Here is a 19736-nt window from a genome sequence, read left to right as displayed (position 1 = left end):
ACCATGAGATGTGGTATTATGGTCACTCTCCTGGCAGATGAGTCAACCTTCCCAGAATTCTCAGTTATTAGGCTAATAATTTGTCAAACAGTTTCCAATAAAGCTTTCGGATGGTTGTATGAAACAAACCACTTGGCGCGCATCAGGTTATTTGCCCTAAACTTAGGAAGAATGGCTATTTAGATATCAGTTTTGATAAACTATTTTGACATCCTTACATAATCAAGACCTTGATAAACAACTTTCATACTGACAAAACAATTTATCACTGTAATTTAATGTTTTTACTGCATTTGTGGTGGCACAAATAATTACTCTTTATAACATAACTATGTGTTTGTAGGTCTACTTAAAAGATGCATATGATACTGACCAAACTATATGGCATATAAATGTAGCTTTGATTGTCCTTCAAATCAAAATATCAATCACTTTGGATTAAGTGTGTGTTACAGTAAATTCATGACATTTAGAGAAATATCAGACCACGCCAAAATCAGTTTCTCTGGATTAATGACAGTCCTGGATTAACCTGGTTAAGCACTTAATGTCTAGCCTAATCTCCATTTGTATTAAGTTAGAACTGCTCTCTGCTTTCTGTCCATGCCAGCAATAGCCCAACCCAAAGCCCAATGTGCACTGGTCACATACAAACAATGATTTATGTATCAGAAATATAATCTCCCAACGGTTAGAACCCCCACTGTTTTCGTCAGACCGTTGGCTTGGTGAATTTCCAGCATAGGTTTTGTGAATGGCCAGTCGTGTTTAAGTGGCCCATGGGCCCGCCCCGTGCTTCAGATCTGCTCCAAAATGTAATGGGTTCTAAGGTGGCCCATGCTACACCCTTCCACCAAGTTTCATGAAAATCGGTGTGGTAGTTTTTGCGTAATCCTGCTAATGGACGGACAAACAAACACGCCACCGAAAACATTACCTCCCACCCTGCGCTGGGGGGAGGTAATGAACATTTTTCAAAAACAGACAAATAAAACAAACCCATGATCTTCTGAGTGGGGGAATGTAGATTTTGTTGTTGTTGTTGTTGTGTGTGTGTGTGTGCACACGCATGTGTTAGTGTGTATCATTAAAGAAAAGAATGCTGACAGCATATGTTGTACAGTTGGTGAGTGTTTATTTTAAATGAACATTCCACAGCAACGGTGCATGAGATATCTATGAATAACCTTTGCAAGCAAAACAAAGTGTCTAAAAGTAAGGTGTCTAAAAGTAACACCTGTAGGCTATGTCTACTATGCACTGATAAGTGCAGGGAGGAATTATCCCAGGACGACCTAGAGAGAGATATAACATGACTGACGCACTAACTAGTTACAGGGGAAGTTTGTATAGAAATTGTCCCATCCCTTTGTATAGAAATCCCATCTCTTTCCATTGTCAACTGTGTGTAGCCCTCATTCACATAGTCAGATTTGTTGAACAATACCACCGCACCACCTTTATCAGCCTCCCTTCTTATAACAGAATTATCAAAAAGTGCTTGTTTCTCATCCTTAGCAATATTGTGGAGTGGATACTCTTTCATCTGGGAAGAGTCTAATCTGTTCAAAGTAGAGAAGTGGGCACAACTCAAAAAACGTAATTAACGTAGAAAAAAGAGACTCTTTCTCTCTCCCATGCCTTTATTATGATTTTTATTGAATAAATACCCTATTGGGTTTTTGCTGCGAGTGCTGGTACATTTTCTTTTTTCCTAAGAGTCTAATCTGCCCACATCTTCTCTGGATACCAATATATCTAGTTGATATTGGTGTCTCTCAACAATACATCTTAACAGTCAGTTCGCTCAGACAAACCATCTTTTCAGTCAGAGCACCCAGTGCGCACTGAGCGATCCCAGAGCACAGTGCTCTGAATTTTCTAACGGGGACGCTCAGAGTGCTCTGAATTTCCGAATAACCAGAGAGCACTCTGGGTGCGCTCCGAGCACATTTACGCACGCACCCATTGGGTCTGGTTCTTTTCCCGTTGTCATGGAGACCTTATTGACATTGTCCACCTCAGATTCCTCAGAGAAGATGTCAGAGAGCAGGAAGTACTCCTTGGGGTCGGCCCTCTGTTCCAGGCTCTCTTCCCTCAGAGGAGTCTTGGTCAGGTGCTTCCTGAACTCAGGAAGTACATTCTTATACAAGAAGTCAATAATATCTGGAAGACACAGAAAGAAGAAGTGGAATAAGGAAAGAAACACTCTTCTACTGAACACCGAGGCATCACCACATGGCCATAGGTACACACAGCAGTTCCAGAACTGAGGTAAAAGTGGGAGACAACACATTTTAATGAATGGAGTTTCTGTACTTTTGGCCACCTCTGACATGAACTGTGTTTTGTTTTTTTTGGTGATTGAATAAACTTTTCCGCATGTTTGTTGTGTCCCTGCTGACATATTTAACGGTTATTGCCATCAACCAACTGCATAATATTCAAAAGTCAAAATGTAAAGAAAATATTGCTGGCCGGCAAGCTAAAGCTGACAATACCAGAGTTGCAACTGTTGTGTGTATCCATGGTGTGCTTCAGTAGACACAAACTGACGTGGTAATAAACAAACTAACTTGTTTGATGATGAGCTACCGTGGGACATATGTGAACTTACCACCGTAGGTCATTTGTTTCCACAGTGGCACCTTGCACTTCTTCAGACGGTAAAACTGCAACTGGACGTAAAATGGAGTCACATGCCTGCACAACATAGAGATACAGGTTAAAGTACCCAGCTAGTTTAGTACACAGCTGGGTCAATCCACAGCTACAGTAGCTTAGTATGCAGATAGGTGAATCCACACCTACAGTAGCTTAGTACACACTACAGTAGACCAGCACATTGCACTCTCACTCAGTGAACTTGAGTCTTGACAGGTGATAACTTTGAACTACTTGTCTAAACTGAGGTAATCTCTTACCCCATGCTTTCAGCGACTTTGTCCCAATCGATGTCTGCTGCATCTTCAACCTGCATGGCGTACATCCTGAAACGTTTCAATATGAAACAGCTGGAGTTGGTGACCAGCCAATCAGACCTCCAGGCTGCAGGATTGACCACAATCCAGAGGTGTGTGTGTGTGTGTGTAACAGAGTTAATTAAATTCACTCCTCAGTATAATTTTTTCCCACCCACAACTTTGAATTGCTAGCCTTTCTGTGGTGTAGCAGGATAAAGTGGTCTTTATGGGAGATGTTCACTTGTGTTTTCAAATCAGAGGGCCCAGCATGGAGCAAGTGAGGATGGAAGCAGTACTACTGTAGTAGTGTTAGATGTAGCAGTGAGACACTCACCTTTCAATGAGGTCGATCTTGGCCTGGGTGCCCTTGACGCCTTTGCTGAACACCGCCTGACGCCCTGGTGCCATCTTCTCCTTGAGTAACCACATCCTGAATAGGTCATACAGTAGGACATATCTCAAACATAGAAATCCTCCGTGTAAAACATTTCAACCCCCCTCCCCCTACCAACACACACGCAACTACGCAAACACACACACACACACACACATTCCTTACCACTTCTCCTTGCACTGCGGCAGAGAGCGTGTTTGGACCTTGTGGCTGATGTCCATCCAGGGGATGTCCTTGTAGAGCTTCTCCTTCCTGATGACCTCTCCGTTCATCTGGTTTTCTCCCGCCGGCTCAGTCAGATCTCGCAGGTAGTCCCTCATCGCATCCATCAGACGACTGGTCTCCTCCACACTCCACAGACCTGTGTTTGAGGCTGAGGCTGAGACACACACACACACACACACACACACACACACACACACACACACACACACAAAGCAAAACAAATACCTTTGAATGAATGTGGACTCAGCAGCTAATGTCTAATCCTCTATTTACCATGTGCACCCCATAGATAAAACACTGCTCTTATTAACCTACTGTACCAACTTCCATTGTTCCTTCATTATGTCTATTCCATCTTAATGGCGTACCCACCAATCAGAGAGAAGTGTTTCTCCAGGGAAATCTTCTTCCAGTTGTTACCTTGCCGTCTTTTTAATTCCTTCAACTGGTGGAGCTCTTCCTCTGTAAACCTTTTAGGAGGAAAGCAAACATTGGTAAAAATGTCAAACACTCATGGCCAAGAGTGTGTGTGTGTGTGTGTGTGTGTGTGGTAGAGAGGAGCTCAGATTCACCTTCCCTTGTAGTTATTCTTATCAAACATCCTCCTGCCTCGTACGTACACTGCATGCCAGGAGCGGGGGATTCCTTCAGCTGCAACAGGACCGGACAGAAGGAGGGGAGGAGAACTTTCAGCGTTGGGATGCATTGCAGAATTGTGGCGCGTTGTTCACCTCATGGTGGCTAAAGCAACAGGGATCGTACAGTATGTGAATGTGACACATTATGACAAACAAAATGGAAGCCGAGTATTCATGCAGTCCTGAGAATGAGATCTGATGGACAAAAAAAACAACATGTAAAGCTAAAACTCATCATTAAGAACGGAAGGAAAAACTCTTCATTCTAATGGTGAGTAGCTGGTGAGAATCCCTACCTATTCTGTCAAGGAACTTGTGCTGTGAACGTAAGCGTTTGATGTGGATATACTGGTCTTTGAAGCGTTTAGGGTAGAAAAGGTGGTTGGCGCTCTCTACACCCGTTAACGCCAGAAAGTCAGACACGTTCCTGGTCAACCTCTGGTTCTCCTCATCCCTGAACCGACCACTGCGGAGAGGGATACCTGACGAGACAGGAAACAGTTTAGTTTCAGACACATCTTACAGGCTCTAAAGCTTCAATGACACCAGTGTACAGTCTACAAAGTCCTTGCTGAGAAGCCAGGTCATTATATATGACCACCACTGATTTGTGGGAGAGACAAACCAATTTTATGAGGAAACCAACCTTGGCTTTTGAAAGACTTGAACCTCTCCAGGTCATACTTAATGAGCTTGCGGATCTGGTTCCGAGATTTGGACTTGATGTTTGGAACAAACTCCTTCAACTCTTCCATATACTCTTCCCTACGGCAGGGCAGAGGGGACAAACCACATGTGTCTAAGATACCGTTATAAGTAATAGAAACACAGTTACTGAGAGGCTTGTAGCTGGACAATAAGATGTTCAATTTCAAACTAAGTAGGATTGTTACCGCCGTTCATCAGCACAATTAACAACACACACACACACACACACCTAATCTACTCACACTGTGAAGTCTCTCCGACTTCCATTCACTTCCTCCTTGACTCTGATGCATTTTGCCTCATGCTGTGTCCCTGTCTCTCTGGTCCTCATCTGGGACTCCTCCTCATCTGTCTGTCTTTCACTCATCCTCTCATCAGTAACCCCTTTTGCTCCATCATGAGTCTTCTTTTTGCACTCAGTCACTACCTCCATCACCACATCCTCCCTATTCTGCATTTTTTCCTTCCGTCTCTCCTTCTCTGTCTCTCCTAACACTGACACTGTAGAATCAGGGAGCTGCTCTGTTCTCTTCTTCTTCTGTCTCTCCTTCTCTGTCTCTCCTAACACTGACACTGTAGAATCAGGGAGCTGCTCTGTTCTCTTCTTCTTCTGTCTCTCCTTCTCCGTCTCTCCTAACACTGACACTGTAGAATCAGGGAGATGCTCTGTTCTCTGCTTCTTCTGTCTCTCCATCTCCACCTCTCTTAACACCAGTGTTGCTGCTGGAGCTGAAGAATCAGGAAGCTGCTCTGTTCTCCATTTCTTCCTCTCCTTCTGTCTCTCCCTCTCTCCTAACACTGGTGTTGCTGCTGTCTCTGGAGGATGAGGATGCTGTTCTGCTCTCTTCTTTTTGGCTTCCTGTCTCCCTCCCTCTGCTGTGCTAGCATCTAGGACACTGGTCTCAGTGTCTTGATCCACTGTTACAGAGTTCTCACCCAGACTGGTCTCTGTGAGGTGTTCCGTTGGTAGAACCATCACTGTGGATCTGCTGTCCTTGTGTTTCTTCTTCTTGGTCTCTGGTTCTCTCAGCTCTGACACCTCTGCTGTGGATTCTTGGTTCTCACTTTCCTGCCGGTGCTTCTTCTTCTTTTTCTTCTTCCTCACTTTCTCCAGCTCTGTTACATTAAGCATTTCCAATACCTGTTCAGGAATGTCCTCCTCCTCCGGCTCAGGTACCTTCTTGTTATGTCTCCTTTTCTGTCTCTCCTTCTCTGTCTCTCCCAACACTGACACTGGAGAATCAGAAAGCTGCTCTGTTCTCTTCTTCTTCTGTCTCTCCATCTCCACCTCTCTTAACACCAGTGTTGCTGCTGGAGTTGAAGAATCAATAAGCTGCTCTGTTCTCCTTTTCTTCTTCTTCTTCTTCTGTCCTTCCGTATCCATCTCTCCTAACATTGGAGAATCAGGAAGTTGCTCTGTTCTCTTTTTTGACATCTTCTGTCCCCCCTTCTCTGTCTCTGCTATACTTTGCACTGGAGAATCAGGAAGCTGCTCTGTTCTCCTCTTCTTCTTCTTCCTCTCTTTCTGTCTCTCCATCTCTCCTAACACTGGTGTTGCTGCTGGCTCTGGAGGATGAGGATGCTGTTCTGCTCTCTTCTTTTTGGCTTCCTGTCTCCCTCCCTCTGCTGTGCTAGCATCTAGGACGCTGGTCTCAGTGTCTTGATCCACTGTTACCGAGTTCTCACCCAGACTGGTCTCTGTGAGGTGTTCCGTTGGTAGAACCATCACTGTGGATCTGCTGTCCTTGTGTTTCTTCTTCTTGGTCTCTGGTTCTCTCAGCTCTGACACCTCTGCTGTGGGTTCTTGGTTCTCACTTTCCTGACGGTGCTTCTTCTTCTTTTTCTTCTTCTTCACTTTCTCCAGCTCTGTTACATTAAGCATTTCCAATACCTGTTCAGGAATGTCCTCCTCCTCCTGCTCAGGTATCTTCTTGTTCTGTCTCCTTTTCTGTCTCTCCTTCTCCGTCTCTCCTAACACTGACACTGGAGAATCAGGAAGCTGCTCTGTTCTCTTCTTCTTCTGTCTCTCCATCTCCACCTCTCTTAACACCAGTGTTGTTGCTGGAGCTGAAGAATCAGGAAGCTGCTCTGTTCTCCTTTTCTTCTTCTTCTGTCCTTCCGTATCCATCTCTCCTAACATTGGAGAATCAGGAAGTTGCTCTGTTCTCTTTTTTGACATCTTCTGTCCCCCCTTTTCTGTCTCTGCTATACTTTGCACTGGAGAATCAGGAAGCTGCTCTGTCTTCTTCTCTCCCTCCATCCTCACCTCTCCTAACACTGGAGAATCGGGAAGCTGCTCTGTTCTCCTCCTCTTCTTCTTCCTCTCCTTCTGTCTCTCCCTCTCTCCTAACACTGGTGTTGCTGCTGTCTCTGGAGGATGCGGATGCTGTTCTGCTCTCTTCTTTTTGGCTTCCTGTCTCCCTCCCTCTGCTGTGCTAGCATCTAGGACGCTGGTCTCAGTGTCTTGATCCACTGTTACCGAGTTCTCACCCAGACTGGTCTCTGTGAGGTGTTCCGTTGGTAGAACCATCACTGTGGATCTGCTGTCCTTGTGTTTCTTCTTCTTGGTCTCTGGTTCTCTCAGCTCTGACACCTCTGCTGTGGGTTCTTGGTTCTCACTTTCCAGAGGGTGCTTCTTCTTCTTCACTTTCTCCAGCTCTGTTACATTAAGCATTTCCAATACCTGGTCAGGAAGTTCCTCCTCCTCCTGCTCAGGTATCTTCTTGTTATGTCTCCTTTTCTTTGTCTTCTGCCCACTAGTCTGTTCTTTTTCCCCTTGAAAGGCATCAGTGACCAAGGGGGCTGGTTCATCTCCAAACGTCACACTGGACATGGCAGTCATGGTAGCAGAACTGAACTTATCTTGCTATGAAAGCACATTCTTCTTGACTTTCTTCCCAGTTGCGTTTGTGTGATCGTTACCTGCGGATGAAAAGAGGTCAGGGCTATCTGCAAATGACAGAGGTGATGTTCGAGATATACCTATCAGCAGCAGGAAGTAGCCTAACGGTCTTCGATTTCTTCGGTTACTTTCCTACCAGATAGCCTGTGGTATTCTCTACCATGGTCAAACCACATGGCTTACTCTTCAATTTATCTGCGAAATAGAATTAGAGTACCCTACCTCATTACTGAACTTAACGTAGGATATCTCTATTGAGGGACAGGAGTCACGTTTCCGTTGATAATATTTGGACTAAAGGCTTAAATTCTGTGAAGGGCTTTTTAAAACCACCACCGCTGTAGCTGTTTCCTATAGGCTATTGGAAATACCGCGACAAAATCGTGGTAAAAAAAATAAATTCAAAGTTTGCCCTTTGAAACCCTTGCCCTTTGAAGTTTTTCCGCGATTCCGTTTTCCGTGTGATTGGCCCTACACTGAAGGCAGAATGTAAGCATGTAATCCAAATAATGTTACACATGAAGCTTCAGAAATAGTTAATGTTTATTCTGAGACAGATCACTTCCCCGTCTCAGCGGAGTCTGAGCAGGATGGAGTTTCTTCCAGCTAGAGTTCACGCGCAAGCCTGCAGGTGCACAATTACTAATTAGAGCCCTGCTCAGCCAGCCACACTACAGTAACGTATTCACTTATTAACTCTGGTTCATAGTTTCGTGATAAGTGAGACTGAGATTTTCGTGCTTATAGGCCGGCTCTACACCAGACGACTTTCACAGTTCTATCGCTGAACCTCTCATATTAAACGAGCGTCATAGACGCGCGCCCCTGAGTTTGCAACGAAGATGTGTCTCCGATAGCACAAACTGGCCGGCGACAGATAAATCGGGGCTCAAATCGTCTAGTGTGTGTGTGCGCGGCCTAGCGTTTACTGGTTTTGTGCTGTCTCTGTATTTTCATGTTATTACGTTAGCTATTCTTTTGAGACACACATACAGTAGGCATATTCTCATTTTCCCATATAGAAGCACTTTGCACCTCCAACCCAGTGGCATAGGCTATAATGGGTGAGTACTTAACGTAACGCATGTGTGTCTCAAAGAATCCTAATTATTATTAACTATAGCGACTGTAAGATAGCCTAACAGAGTTGTTTTCAGTATATTCAGTAGGCCTACTGTCATGTTTTGCAGGTGAACAGAGGAGCGGGCTTAGGCTATGTAGTTTGACCATGGTATACCACAGGTTATCTGGTAGGAACACAACCGAAGAAGTCAAAGGACAGGCAAGGACAGACAACTGGGAAGAAAGTCAAGAAGAATGTGCTTTCAGAGCAAGATAAGTCCAGTTCTGCCAACATCCAGAGTGCCATGTCCAGTGTGACGTTTGGAGACGAACCAGCCCCCTTGGTCACTGATGCCTTTCAAGGGGAAAAAGAACAGACCAGTGGGCAGAAGACAAAGAAAAGGAGACATAACAAGAAGATACCTGAGCAGGAGGAGGAGGACATTCCTGACCAGGTATTGGAAATGCTTAATGTAACAGAGCTGGTGAAAGTGAAGAAGAAGAAAAAGAAGAAGAAGCACCGGCAGGAAAGTGAGAACCAAGAACCTACAGCAGAGGTGTCAGAGCTGAGAGAACCAGAGACCAAGAAGAAGAAGAAGAAACACAAGGACAGCAGATCCACTGTGATGGTTCTACCAACGGAACACCCCACAGAGACCAGTCTGGGTGAGAACTCTGTAACAGTGGATCAAGACACTGAGACCAGCGTCCTAGATGCTAGCACAGCAGAGGGAGGGAGACAGGAAGCCAAAAAGAAGAGAGCAGAACAGCATCCTCATCCTCCAGAGCCAGCAGCAACACCAGTGTTAGGAGAGAGGGAGAGACAGAAGGAGAGGAAGAAGAAGAAGAAGAGGAGAACAGAGCAGCTCCCTTATTCTCTTGTACCAGTATTAGGAGAGATGGGGGGACAGAAGAGAACAGAACAGCTTCCTGTTTCTTCAGTGCAAATGGTAGCAGAGACAGAAAAGGAGGGACAGAAGAAGATGCCAAAAAAGAGGAGAAGAGAACACCTTCCTGATTCTCCAGTGTTAGAAGTGGAGATGGAGAGACCGAAGAAGAGGCAGAAGAGAACAGAGCAGCTCCCGGAATCTTCTGTACTAGTGTTAGGTGAGGTGGAGAAGATGGAACAGAAGAGAACAGAGCAGCCTGATTCTCTATTGCCAGTGATAGGAGAGACAGAGAAGGAGCGACAGAAGAAGAAGAAAAGAAAGAATGGAGAGAATGTGGTGATGGAGGTAGAAGAGAAAAATAACAAACATGATGGAGCGACACAGGCTGCTGATGAGAGGATGAGTGAAAGACAGACAGATGAGGAGGAGTCCCAGATGAGCACCAGAGAGACAGGGACACAGCATGAGGCAAAATGCATCAGAGTCAAGAAGGAAGTGAATGGAAGTCAGAGAGACTTTACAGTGTGAGTAGATTAGGTGTGTGTGTGCGTGTGTGTGTGTGTGTGTGTGTGTGTGTGTGTCTGTCCTACCTTTGTTGTTAATTATGCTGATGAACGGCAGTAACAATCCTACTGAGAGTTTGAAATGGAATCTTATTGACCAGCCAAACCCTCAGTAACTGTTTCTGTTACTTATGATATGACTGCTATTTATTTAGACATGTGGTTTGTCCCCTCTGCCCTGCCGTAGGGAAGACTATATGGAAGAGTTGAAGGAGTTTGTTCCAAACATCAGGTCCAAATCTCGGAAGCAGATCCACGAGCTCATTAAGTATGACCTGGACAGGTTCAAGGCTTTCAAAAGCCAAGGTTGGTTTCCTCATAGAGTTGGCTTGTCTCTTCCACAAGTCAGTGTTGGTCACATAAAATGGCCTGCTGACTTCCTCAGCCTGGACTTTAATGTAGACTGGTGTCATTGAAGCTTTAGAGTCTGCAAGTTCTGTGTCTGAAACTAAACTGTTTCTTGTCCTGTCAGGTATCCCTCTCCGCAGTGGTCGGTTCAGGGATGAGGAGAACCAGAGGTTGATCAGGAACGTGTCTGACTTTCTGGCGTTAACGGGCATAGAGAGCGCCAACCACCTTTTCCATGCTCAACGCTTCAAAGACAATTATATCAGCATCAGACGGCTACGATCACAGATGAAGTTCCATGAGAGAATAGGTAGGGATTCTAGCCAGCTAATCACTGTAATGTTAATGGTAATGGCCTCCACTTATATATAGCGCTTTTATCCAAAGTGCTTTACCAGTGGCCTCTCATCCACCCATTCACACACACATTCACACACCAATGGCGGCAGCTGCCTTGCAAGGTGCTGGTCTGCTCAATGGGAGAAACTTGGGGTTCAGGGTCTTGTCCAAGGACACTTACATGGGAACAGGAGGAGCTGGGATTCAAACCACCGCACCTACGATCATTGGACGACCCTCTGCTACCTCCTGAGCCACAGCCGCCACCATTAGAGACAGTTGTTCCTTCCTTTTAGCTTCACATGTTTTTTTCTTTGTCCATCAGATCTCATTCTCAGGACTGCATGAATACTCGGCTTCCATTTTGTTTGTCATGATGCGTCACATTCACATGCGTTCCCTGTTGCTTTAGCCACCATGAGGTAAACAATGTACCACAGTCCCCCCCCTCTTGTGATTTGAGTTTATTTTATTTGAGTTTATTAGGATATGTATATATATTATGTATATAGGATATGTATATATTAGGATTATGATAAAGAAGGGCGTAACTGCCCACAATAAAAACATCGACAACATATATCACCGAGGATTAAAACACAATAAAGCCAGAAGGCTTATTTCCATTGTGGTCCCCACATGTAAAAACAGAAGAAACAAGACATAAAATACAGGGTCTCAAGAGAACACGTCAGCAGTGTACGTCAGCGTACAGAATCAATCTCAGTATATCCATTTAAATATACACTACTATACAAAATACAATATACACTATAATATTTAAATATGATATAATATACACTATTTTATCCTAATAACTTTTACTATGAAGCTATGAATAACTATGAAGCTATTTATTACCTTACTCATTGTTCTGGAGCCAGCATTTAAAGGAGAATGCTCGTTTTTGACAACCTGGACCTTATTTACGGCATATTATAAGACGTTTGACTCACCGAGATAACTTTGGTGTAATTCGGAGGCCTGTAGAAGAAATGCGTAGAGAATGTGAGCCGCGAGTGTAGCCTACAGACGGAGAATAGCCAGTTTGCGCGCTGTGCGCATGCGTGCTGGAGCAAGTGGGGAAGCTATTTCGTTTCTAAAGACGTTTCTAAAGATCATATAACAGAAGCATGTGGAAAACCACAACAAGCCCTCGCTCTATGTAAGCACAACTAGCGATTCATAAAGACAGATTGATGAAAACAACCGTTTCGCGGCAGAAAATAGATTTCTTTAGAAGCTGCATTCTCAGTGCCCCATCCGCCGCCATTACATGGATATACTTGGCTCGCGCTGGATTTTACATTTCTTCTACAGGCCTCCGAATTACACTAAAGTTATCTTGGTGAGTCAAACGTCTTATAATATGCCGTAAATAAGGTCCAGGTTGGCAAAAACAAGCATTCTCCTTTAAGGCCTCTTTTAAAAACATTGACTGAATTGCGTGTCCTGTACCATTGCAGCTGAAGGAATCCCCCGTCCCTGGAATAAGGTGTACCTACGAGGCAGGAAGATCTTTGATGAGAACAACTACAAAGGAAGGTGAATCTGAGCTCTTCTCTACCACACACACACACACACACACACACACACACACACTCTTGGCCATGAATGTTTGCTTTTCTCCTAAAAGGTTTACAGAGGAGGAGCTCTGCCAGTTGAAGAAATTACAAAGACGGCACGGTAACAACTGGCAGAATATTTCTAAGGTCATGAACCGAAGCGACCTATCCCTGGAGAAACGCTTCTCTCAGATTGGTGGGTACGCCATTGAGATGGAATAGACATAATGAAGGAATTAAGTTAGAGCAGTAAGTTGATAGTGGTGTTTTGTGTATGGGGTACACATGGTAAACAGTAAGTAACCAGGATTAGATATTAGCTGCTGATGTACACATTACTTCGAAGGTATTTGTGTGTGTGTGTCTCAGCCTCAAACACAGGTCTGTGGAGTGTGGAGGAGACCAGTCGTCTGATGGATGTGATGAGGGACTACCTGCGAGATCTGACTGAGCCGGCGGGAGAAAACCAGATGAACGGAGAGGTCATCAGGAAGGAGAAGCTCTACAAGGACATCCCCTGGACGGACATCAGCCACAAGGTCCAAACACGCTCCTGGACACAGTGCAAGAACAAGTGGTAAGGAGTGTGTGTGTGTGCATGCATGAGGGGGGCAATTGTAATGTTTTACACAGATGTGTTCTATGATGTACAGCCTGTTCATCATGTCCTATGGCCTCTTCAGGATGTGTTTACTCAAGGAGAAGATGGCACCGGGGCGTCAGGCGGTGTTCAGCAGAGGCTTCAAGAGCACCCAGGCCAAGATCGACCTCATTGAAAGGTGAGTGTCTCACTTCTACATCTAACACTACTAGTACTGCTTTCATCCTCACTTGCTCCATGCTGGGTCCTCTGAATTGAAAACACAAGTGAACACCTCCCATAAAGACCACTTTATTGTGCTACGCCACAGAAAGGCTAGCAACTCAAAGGTGTGGGTGGGCAAAATTTATACTGAGTTACTTAAAGGGGAACGCCGCTGTCATAGCAAGTTTAGCTCAAATGTCGCTTTGTCCTTAATGAAACCGATCCGTACACACTAGCGTTTAACTGATCCATGCAGTAGTAAGCTAGCTCCTTTTTCCTATGTGCGCGCACCCCCTTTATAATGGAGGTCTATGGGCCTCTGCTAAAAACTATGATAAACATGCATTTTCAAGGAAGGAAGCAGAGGGTGTGGTCTTACCGGTGTCATTATGCTGTCATGTGAAATATATCTCATTCTCAAACCGAATATTGAAACAAAAGCTCCATTTGAGCCAGAACTATTTCGCAGAACGCACTACACCATACCTTTCGCACTGTAAACTTCCGCCGCACGTTGTAGAGAGCGCGAGCATGCGTGTGCACGGTAAAGCTAGACGATTGTTTACATCCTCCTAGCCATGCCTAACACGTCAACACATGGGGATGGCGATTCATTTCACAAGACAACATTCTACTGAGACCGGTAAGGGGCTTCCTGGCGCTTCCTACCTTAAATGCATGTTTATCATAGTTTTTAGCAGAGGCCCATAGACCTCCATTATAAAGGGGGTGCGCACAGAGGAAAAAAGAGCTATCTTACTACTGCACAGATCGGTTAAATGTTGGTGTGTACGGATCGGTTTCATTGAGGACAAAGCGACATTTGAGCTAAACTTGCTATGACAGCGGCGTTCCCCTTTAACTAACTCCTGTCACACACACACAAACACACACACACACACACACACACACACACACACACACACACACACACACACACACACACCACCTCTTGTCAATCCTGCAGCCTGGGGATCTGATGGTCTGGTCACCAACCTCAGCTACTAAATTAACTCCAGCTGTTTCATTTTGAAACGTTTCAGGATGTACGCCATGCAGGTTGAAGATGCAGCAGACATCGATTGGGACAAAGTCGCTGAGAGCATGGGGTAAGAGATTACCTCAGCTTAGACAAGTAGTTCAAAGTTATCACCTGTCAAGACTCAAGTTCACTGAGTGAGAGTGCAATGTGCTGGTCTACTGTAGTGTGTACTAAGCTGTAGTTGTGGCTTCACCTATCTGCATACTAAGCTACTGTAGCTGTGGATTGACCCAGCTGTGTACTAAACTAGCTGGGTACTTTAACCTGTATCTCTGTGTTGTGCAGGAATGTGACTCCATTTTACATCCAGGTGCAGTTTAACCGTCTGAAGGTGTGCAAGGTGCCACTGTGGAAACAAAGTACCTTCTGTGGTAAGTTCACATACGTCCCACGGTAGCTCATCAAAAAACAAGTTAGTTTGTGTTTATTACCACGTCAGTTTGTGTCAACTGAAGCACACCATGGATACAGTATGTGATCATGCCCCAGTGTTCAGTAGAGGAGTGCTTTCTAATTCCACTTCCTGTTTCTGTGTCTTCCAGATATTATTGACTTCTTGTATAAGGATGTACTTCCTGTGTTCAAGGCATCCCTGACCAAGGTTCCTCTGAGGGAAGAGAGCCTGGAACAGAGGGCCGACCCCAACAAGTACTTCCTGCTCTCTGACATCTTCTCTGAGTGGGAGGTGGACAATGTCAACTAGGTCTCCATGACGATGGGAAATGAACCCTATATTGGCCCCTCTCTGAACACACACCTAAGGACTGCAAGTCCTTTCAGTGATGCACTACACTGGAACCACTATCATTAAATCCTCATCAACACAAAATGACTGAAGTGGAAGTGCTACTGGGTCTTTAAAGTGGTTACATTCCTAGGTGCTCATTGGATTCTTCAGGTGCATTCTTTGTTGTGTTTGTTGAATGTCGCTGCAGAGGTTAAGTGTCTCGAAAACAAGGTGTGAAAATGCAGCTCTTCAAATTTAATCCAAGGCACACCAGTTTTAAGGCATTTTAACTTCACAAACCTAGTGTGCCTTGGATTCAATTTGAAATTAGTTTTTGAGATACTTTGTGCAGCGACCTTCAACAAACACAAAAGAGAATATTTTTTGTTTTCCTTTGATTATTTAGTTTGAATGTGAGGATGACCTACTTTGACCTACAAAATACAAAAATAAGAAACTATTAACTAATTATAAGATTTACATTGCTGTGATGTTTGCTCCTAAACCTGAGATGAATCATTCAGAACTACAGTATGTGGCGATCTCAATTTGAAAGGAGAATAGCATTAAAGTTTATTATTATATTTGTTCCTCGGCCCCCAGTAGTTTAATTAATGCCCACATAATTGTAAGAGGCTCCCTGGTGATGGTGGCTAGCGCCTCTTAGATTACATTTAGTTTAGTTAGTTTAAGTTTATAAGATTTAGCATATATGTCATTAGTTTAGTTTAAGTATATAGGATTTAGGATAAATGTCATTAGTTTAGTTAGTTTAAGTATGGATTTAGTATATAGGTCATTAGTTTAGTTAGTTTAAGTATATAGGATTTAGGATATATGTCATTAGTTTAGTTAGTACACGTATATAGGATTTAGGATATATGTCATTATTTAGTTGGTCTAAGTATATAGGATATATGTCATTAGTTTAGATATTTACAGATTTCTACAGCCCCCCTAATTTGTAGTCCTGGCTACGCCTATACTGCCCTCACCTGTTGCCTTAAATTAAAATAGAAGGGCATAATTGAATTAAAATAGAAGGGCATAATTGAATTAAAATAGAAGGGCATAATTGAATTCAAAGAGAAGGGCATAATTTAATTCAAAGAGAAGGACATAATTTAATTCAAAGAGAAGGGCATAATTGAATTCAAAGAGAAGGGCATAATTTAATTCAAAGAGAAGGGCATAATTTAATTAAAATAGAAGGGCATAATTGAATTCAAAGAGAAGGGCATAATTTAATTCAAAGAGAAGGACATAATTTAATTAAAATAGAAGGGCATAATTGAATTCAAAGAGAAGGGCATAATTGAATTCAAAGAGAAGGGCATAATTGAATTCAAAGAGAAGGGCAACCTTGGTCTCCCGAGAAGGCCCTCTCCCTTTCCACAGTCCAGTCTATGGTTTGGTTGTGAGACTTGCTTCTCAGCATGACATCATGACCATCCTTATTGGTTACAACTGTAGTAGCCTACAATGTTGGCTACTAAGGGTGGCTACTACACGTCAGTAGTGGTTACATGAGGCATTTTTATTCTCATTCGGCTATTCCGATTATTCGTGGAATATTTGGGGCCATGTAAACGCAGCTACTGTTTGGATGTAAATAGTCAGAATGTACAGGAGCTGTAGACAACCACTAGATGGAAGCAGTGAGTCATGAAATCAACAGGGAACTGGGCTCAGTATCTGACTCTGTCACAGAGCAATTCAATCAGTCCTCTGGTCAGTACATTAATTATATTAAGGACAAACGATGTGCTGAGAGGTCATACACCAGTGCAGTACTGCACATTGTGGGTGAAATGAGGTAGTGGAAGTGCATTTACAGTATGTGCAAGATCAGGTACAATACATCATTTCAATATTCATGATAGGCTACCTCATTCCTTAAGATGAATATGATGAGATGGGATAGAAACTACCAGGGAATAAACTAGACCAACTCATTGTATTGTCTCAACGTAGGCTGAATTAGGTTTTTGTATCTAGGTCCTAAAGCTACTTTACTCTTAGTTTTGCATTGAGAAACATTTGAAAATGCAGATGCATAATTAATAGTGGAGGAGTAGCCCTCTCATTCCTATGTAGGCTATTAACAGTCTGCATGCGTGACACAGAGATTCAGACACACACACACGTCGTCTGCACTCAAACAGAGGAAACACACGACTAGGTACATGCATTGGAAGCACACAGGGGTTAGTAGGACACCGCAAATATAGCTCAATATAAGAGCCCCGGAGGGGAGGCCTCCATTCAGTGACCAACCACCTGCAGGAGTATGGGAGCCCAACCACTCTGTTAACTGGCACGGGATGACCCTAGCCTATCCAAACCCTTAACTAGCCACACAGGTGGGTTGATGGGACAGAATGGGCCTTCTGTTTATACTGAACCACTTATGAGGGCCACCAGTTGCACAAGATATAGGGATAAACACAGTAAAAGGAGCCACTAAAGTGTAAGAGTAAGCAAAACCCATATAAACAAATATGCAAGGTAAGCAAACTAACTAGGGGACAAAAACAGCAGAGGCAACAGAGCCCCTCCTAATAGGAAACAAAGAAGACCATATTAACCACGAAAAATATAACAGTAAGGGAGCACTAACTGAGTGGCCATACTGGATTATCTTTGTCAAGTAGCCTACAGCACAGCTAGGTCGGAAGAGAAGCCACCATCATCACGGTCTGGGTTCCTATTACCAGAGCAGAGCATGCATACAGTATTAATACGAGATCAGTTGTGGATAAAGGCACACGCTCATTTGTGAGGTGTCTAGATTATTCTTTTTTAAGATTGGCTTGACGACTACAGTTTTCAGGGTCTGTGGGAACACACCTGAAAGAAGAGATGTGTTTACAATTTGTAGTAAATCAGATGCCATGCAGTTAGATACATTTTTGAAAAAGCCTGTAGGCAGAATATCAAGGCAACAGGAGGAGGATTTCAGATATTGTACAATATCCTCCAGGGTTTTATGGTTGATCGGATAAAATTAAGTCATGATATTGATTTTAAGTGGACACTGGGACAACACATATCCTGTACCTGATATGGAGGCACTGACTGCTTGTCTAATTTTCTAAATTTCTTTAGTGAAGAATGAGGCAACTTCATTGCAGGCTCAGATGGATAGAGAAAGCCTGAGCAAATATTTCACTGCTGTTTTGTGATGACCTCTGTTTGAACATTTGTGTGCATGGAGATGGTACTCTCAACGAAAACACAGGAATGATCAGAGAGTGCAACATCCGACACCTCAACCTTTATATTCAGACCTTTGGTGATGTTTAAGTCCGGGTTGTGTCCCTTGTTGTGTGTGGGCTCCGTCACATGCTGAGTCAGTCCATAGTTATCAAGAACACAACACAGTTCTTTAGCCCCTCTGTCCTGAGGGTTGTCAACATGGATGTTAAAATTACCAACAATAACCACACAGTCAAAGTCAATACAGATAGTAGACAGTAGTTCAGCAGTCATAAAAAAAGATTTAAAAAAAAACGTAAGGTTTTTATTAACATTCTTAAGCATTATATAAACTGTGAACACCTTTCTTACAAGTGTCGTATAATATAAGAATAAACATGTTTATAATGCTATTATTAACACAAAGTATAATGTTCTTATAAGGACCTTATTACCTATTAACTAACGCTTATTACAAGGACCATAATATAAAGTGTTACCAACATTTTCAGGTTGTCCCTGACCAGTACTTGGACTGAGCACTTGGACTTGGTCCCTGAGCGCCACTGACGAGGCTGCCCAATGCTCCTGGCTGCCCCTGTGTTACACAAAATATAGACAAAAATAAATTATTAATTAGGAGGGCATAAACAAGCATTTGATCTTCACCTGTACTGTGTGACCTGACACGCCAGATGGTTTGCTTCACATAACCATCTGGGAACAACGCATATAATTGTCCACCTCAGATTCCTCAGAGAAGATGTCAGAGAGCAGGAAGTACTCCTTGGGGTCGGCCCTCTGTTCCAGGCTCTCTTCCCTCAGAGGAGTCTTGGTCAGGTGCTTCCTGAACTCAGGAAGTACATTCTTATACAAGAAGTCAATAGTATCTGGAAGACACAGAAAGAAGAAGTGGAATAAGGAAAGAAACACTCTTCTACTGAACACCGAGGCATCACCACATGGCCATAGGTACACACCGCAGTTCCAGAACTGAGGTAAAAGTGGGAGACAACACATTTTAATGAATGGAGTTTCTTTACTTTTGGCCACCTCTGACATGAACTGTGTTTTGTTTTTTTTGGTGATTGAATAAACTTTTCCGCATGTTTGTTGTGTCCCTGCTGACATATTTAACGGTTATTGCCATCAACCAACTGCATAATATTCAAAAGTCAAAATGTAAAGAAAATATTGCTGGCCGGCAAGCTAAAGCTGACAATACCAGAGTTGCAACTGCTGTGTGTATCCATGGTGTGCTTCAGTAGACACAAACTGACGTGGTAATAAACAAACTAACTTGTTTGATGATGAGCTACCGTGGGACATATGTGAACTTACCACCGTAGGTCATTTGTTTCCACAGT

The 19736-nt window shown here is 43.5% G+C and overlaps 3 protein-coding genes across 3 annotated transcripts; 1 reads left to right on the top strand and 2 right to left on the bottom strand.

Annotated features, from left to right (window-relative positions):
* Positions 1 to 1283: 1283 nt before the first annotated feature.
* Positions 1284 to 2986, bottom strand: LOC311329030 (transcription termination factor 1-like). The gene is made up of 3 exons (XM_084462921.1): positions 2925 to 2986; positions 2618 to 2703; positions 1284 to 2166 (listed from the first exon to the last, which is right to left on the bottom strand). The coding sequence occupies exons 1-3, from the start codon at positions 2978 to 2980 to the stop codon at positions 1895 to 1897; spliced, it is 414 nt and encodes a 137-aa protein (XP_084319047.1). The 5' UTR covers positions 2981 to 2986; the 3' UTR covers positions 1284 to 1894.
* Positions 2987 to 3293: 307 nt separating this feature from the next.
* LOC311329014 (transcription termination factor 1-like) lies at positions 3294 to 4007 on the bottom strand (the record flags this gene model as incomplete). The annotated part of the gene is made up of 3 exons (XM_084462900.1): positions 3955 to 4007; positions 3523 to 3736; positions 3294 to 3393 (listed from the first exon to the last, which is right to left on the bottom strand). The coding sequence occupies exons 2-3, from the start codon at positions 3684 to 3686 to the stop codon at positions 3294 to 3296; spliced, it is 264 nt and encodes an 87-aa protein (XP_084319026.1). The 5' UTR covers positions 3687 to 3736; positions 3955 to 4007.
* Positions 4008 to 9197: 5190 nt separating this feature from the next.
* LOC311329013 (uncharacterized protein) lies at positions 9198 to 16246 on the top strand (the record flags this gene model as incomplete). The annotated part of the gene is made up of 10 exons (XM_084462899.1): positions 9198 to 10306; positions 10533 to 10651; positions 10818 to 11003; positions 12499 to 12577; positions 12669 to 12793; positions 12967 to 13174; positions 13281 to 13376; positions 14446 to 14511; positions 14730 to 14815; positions 14987 to 16246. 10 exons carry the CDS (start codon positions 9198 to 9200, stop codon positions 15145 to 15147), a joined length of 2235 nt encoding a protein of 744 aa, XP_084319025.1. The 3' UTR covers positions 15148 to 16246.
* Between the last annotated feature and the right edge of the window lie 3490 nt (positions 16247 to 19736).

This window comes from Borostomias antarcticus, assembly GCF_949987555.1.
Source record: "Borostomias antarcticus genome assembly, contig: scaffold_79, whole genome shotgun sequence".
Lineage (NCBI taxonomy): Eukaryota > Metazoa > Chordata > Actinopteri > Stomiiformes > Stomiidae > Borostomias > Borostomias antarcticus.
Note: the sequence above shows the minus strand (reverse complement) of the source record. Positions and strands in the feature narration are given on the sequence as shown.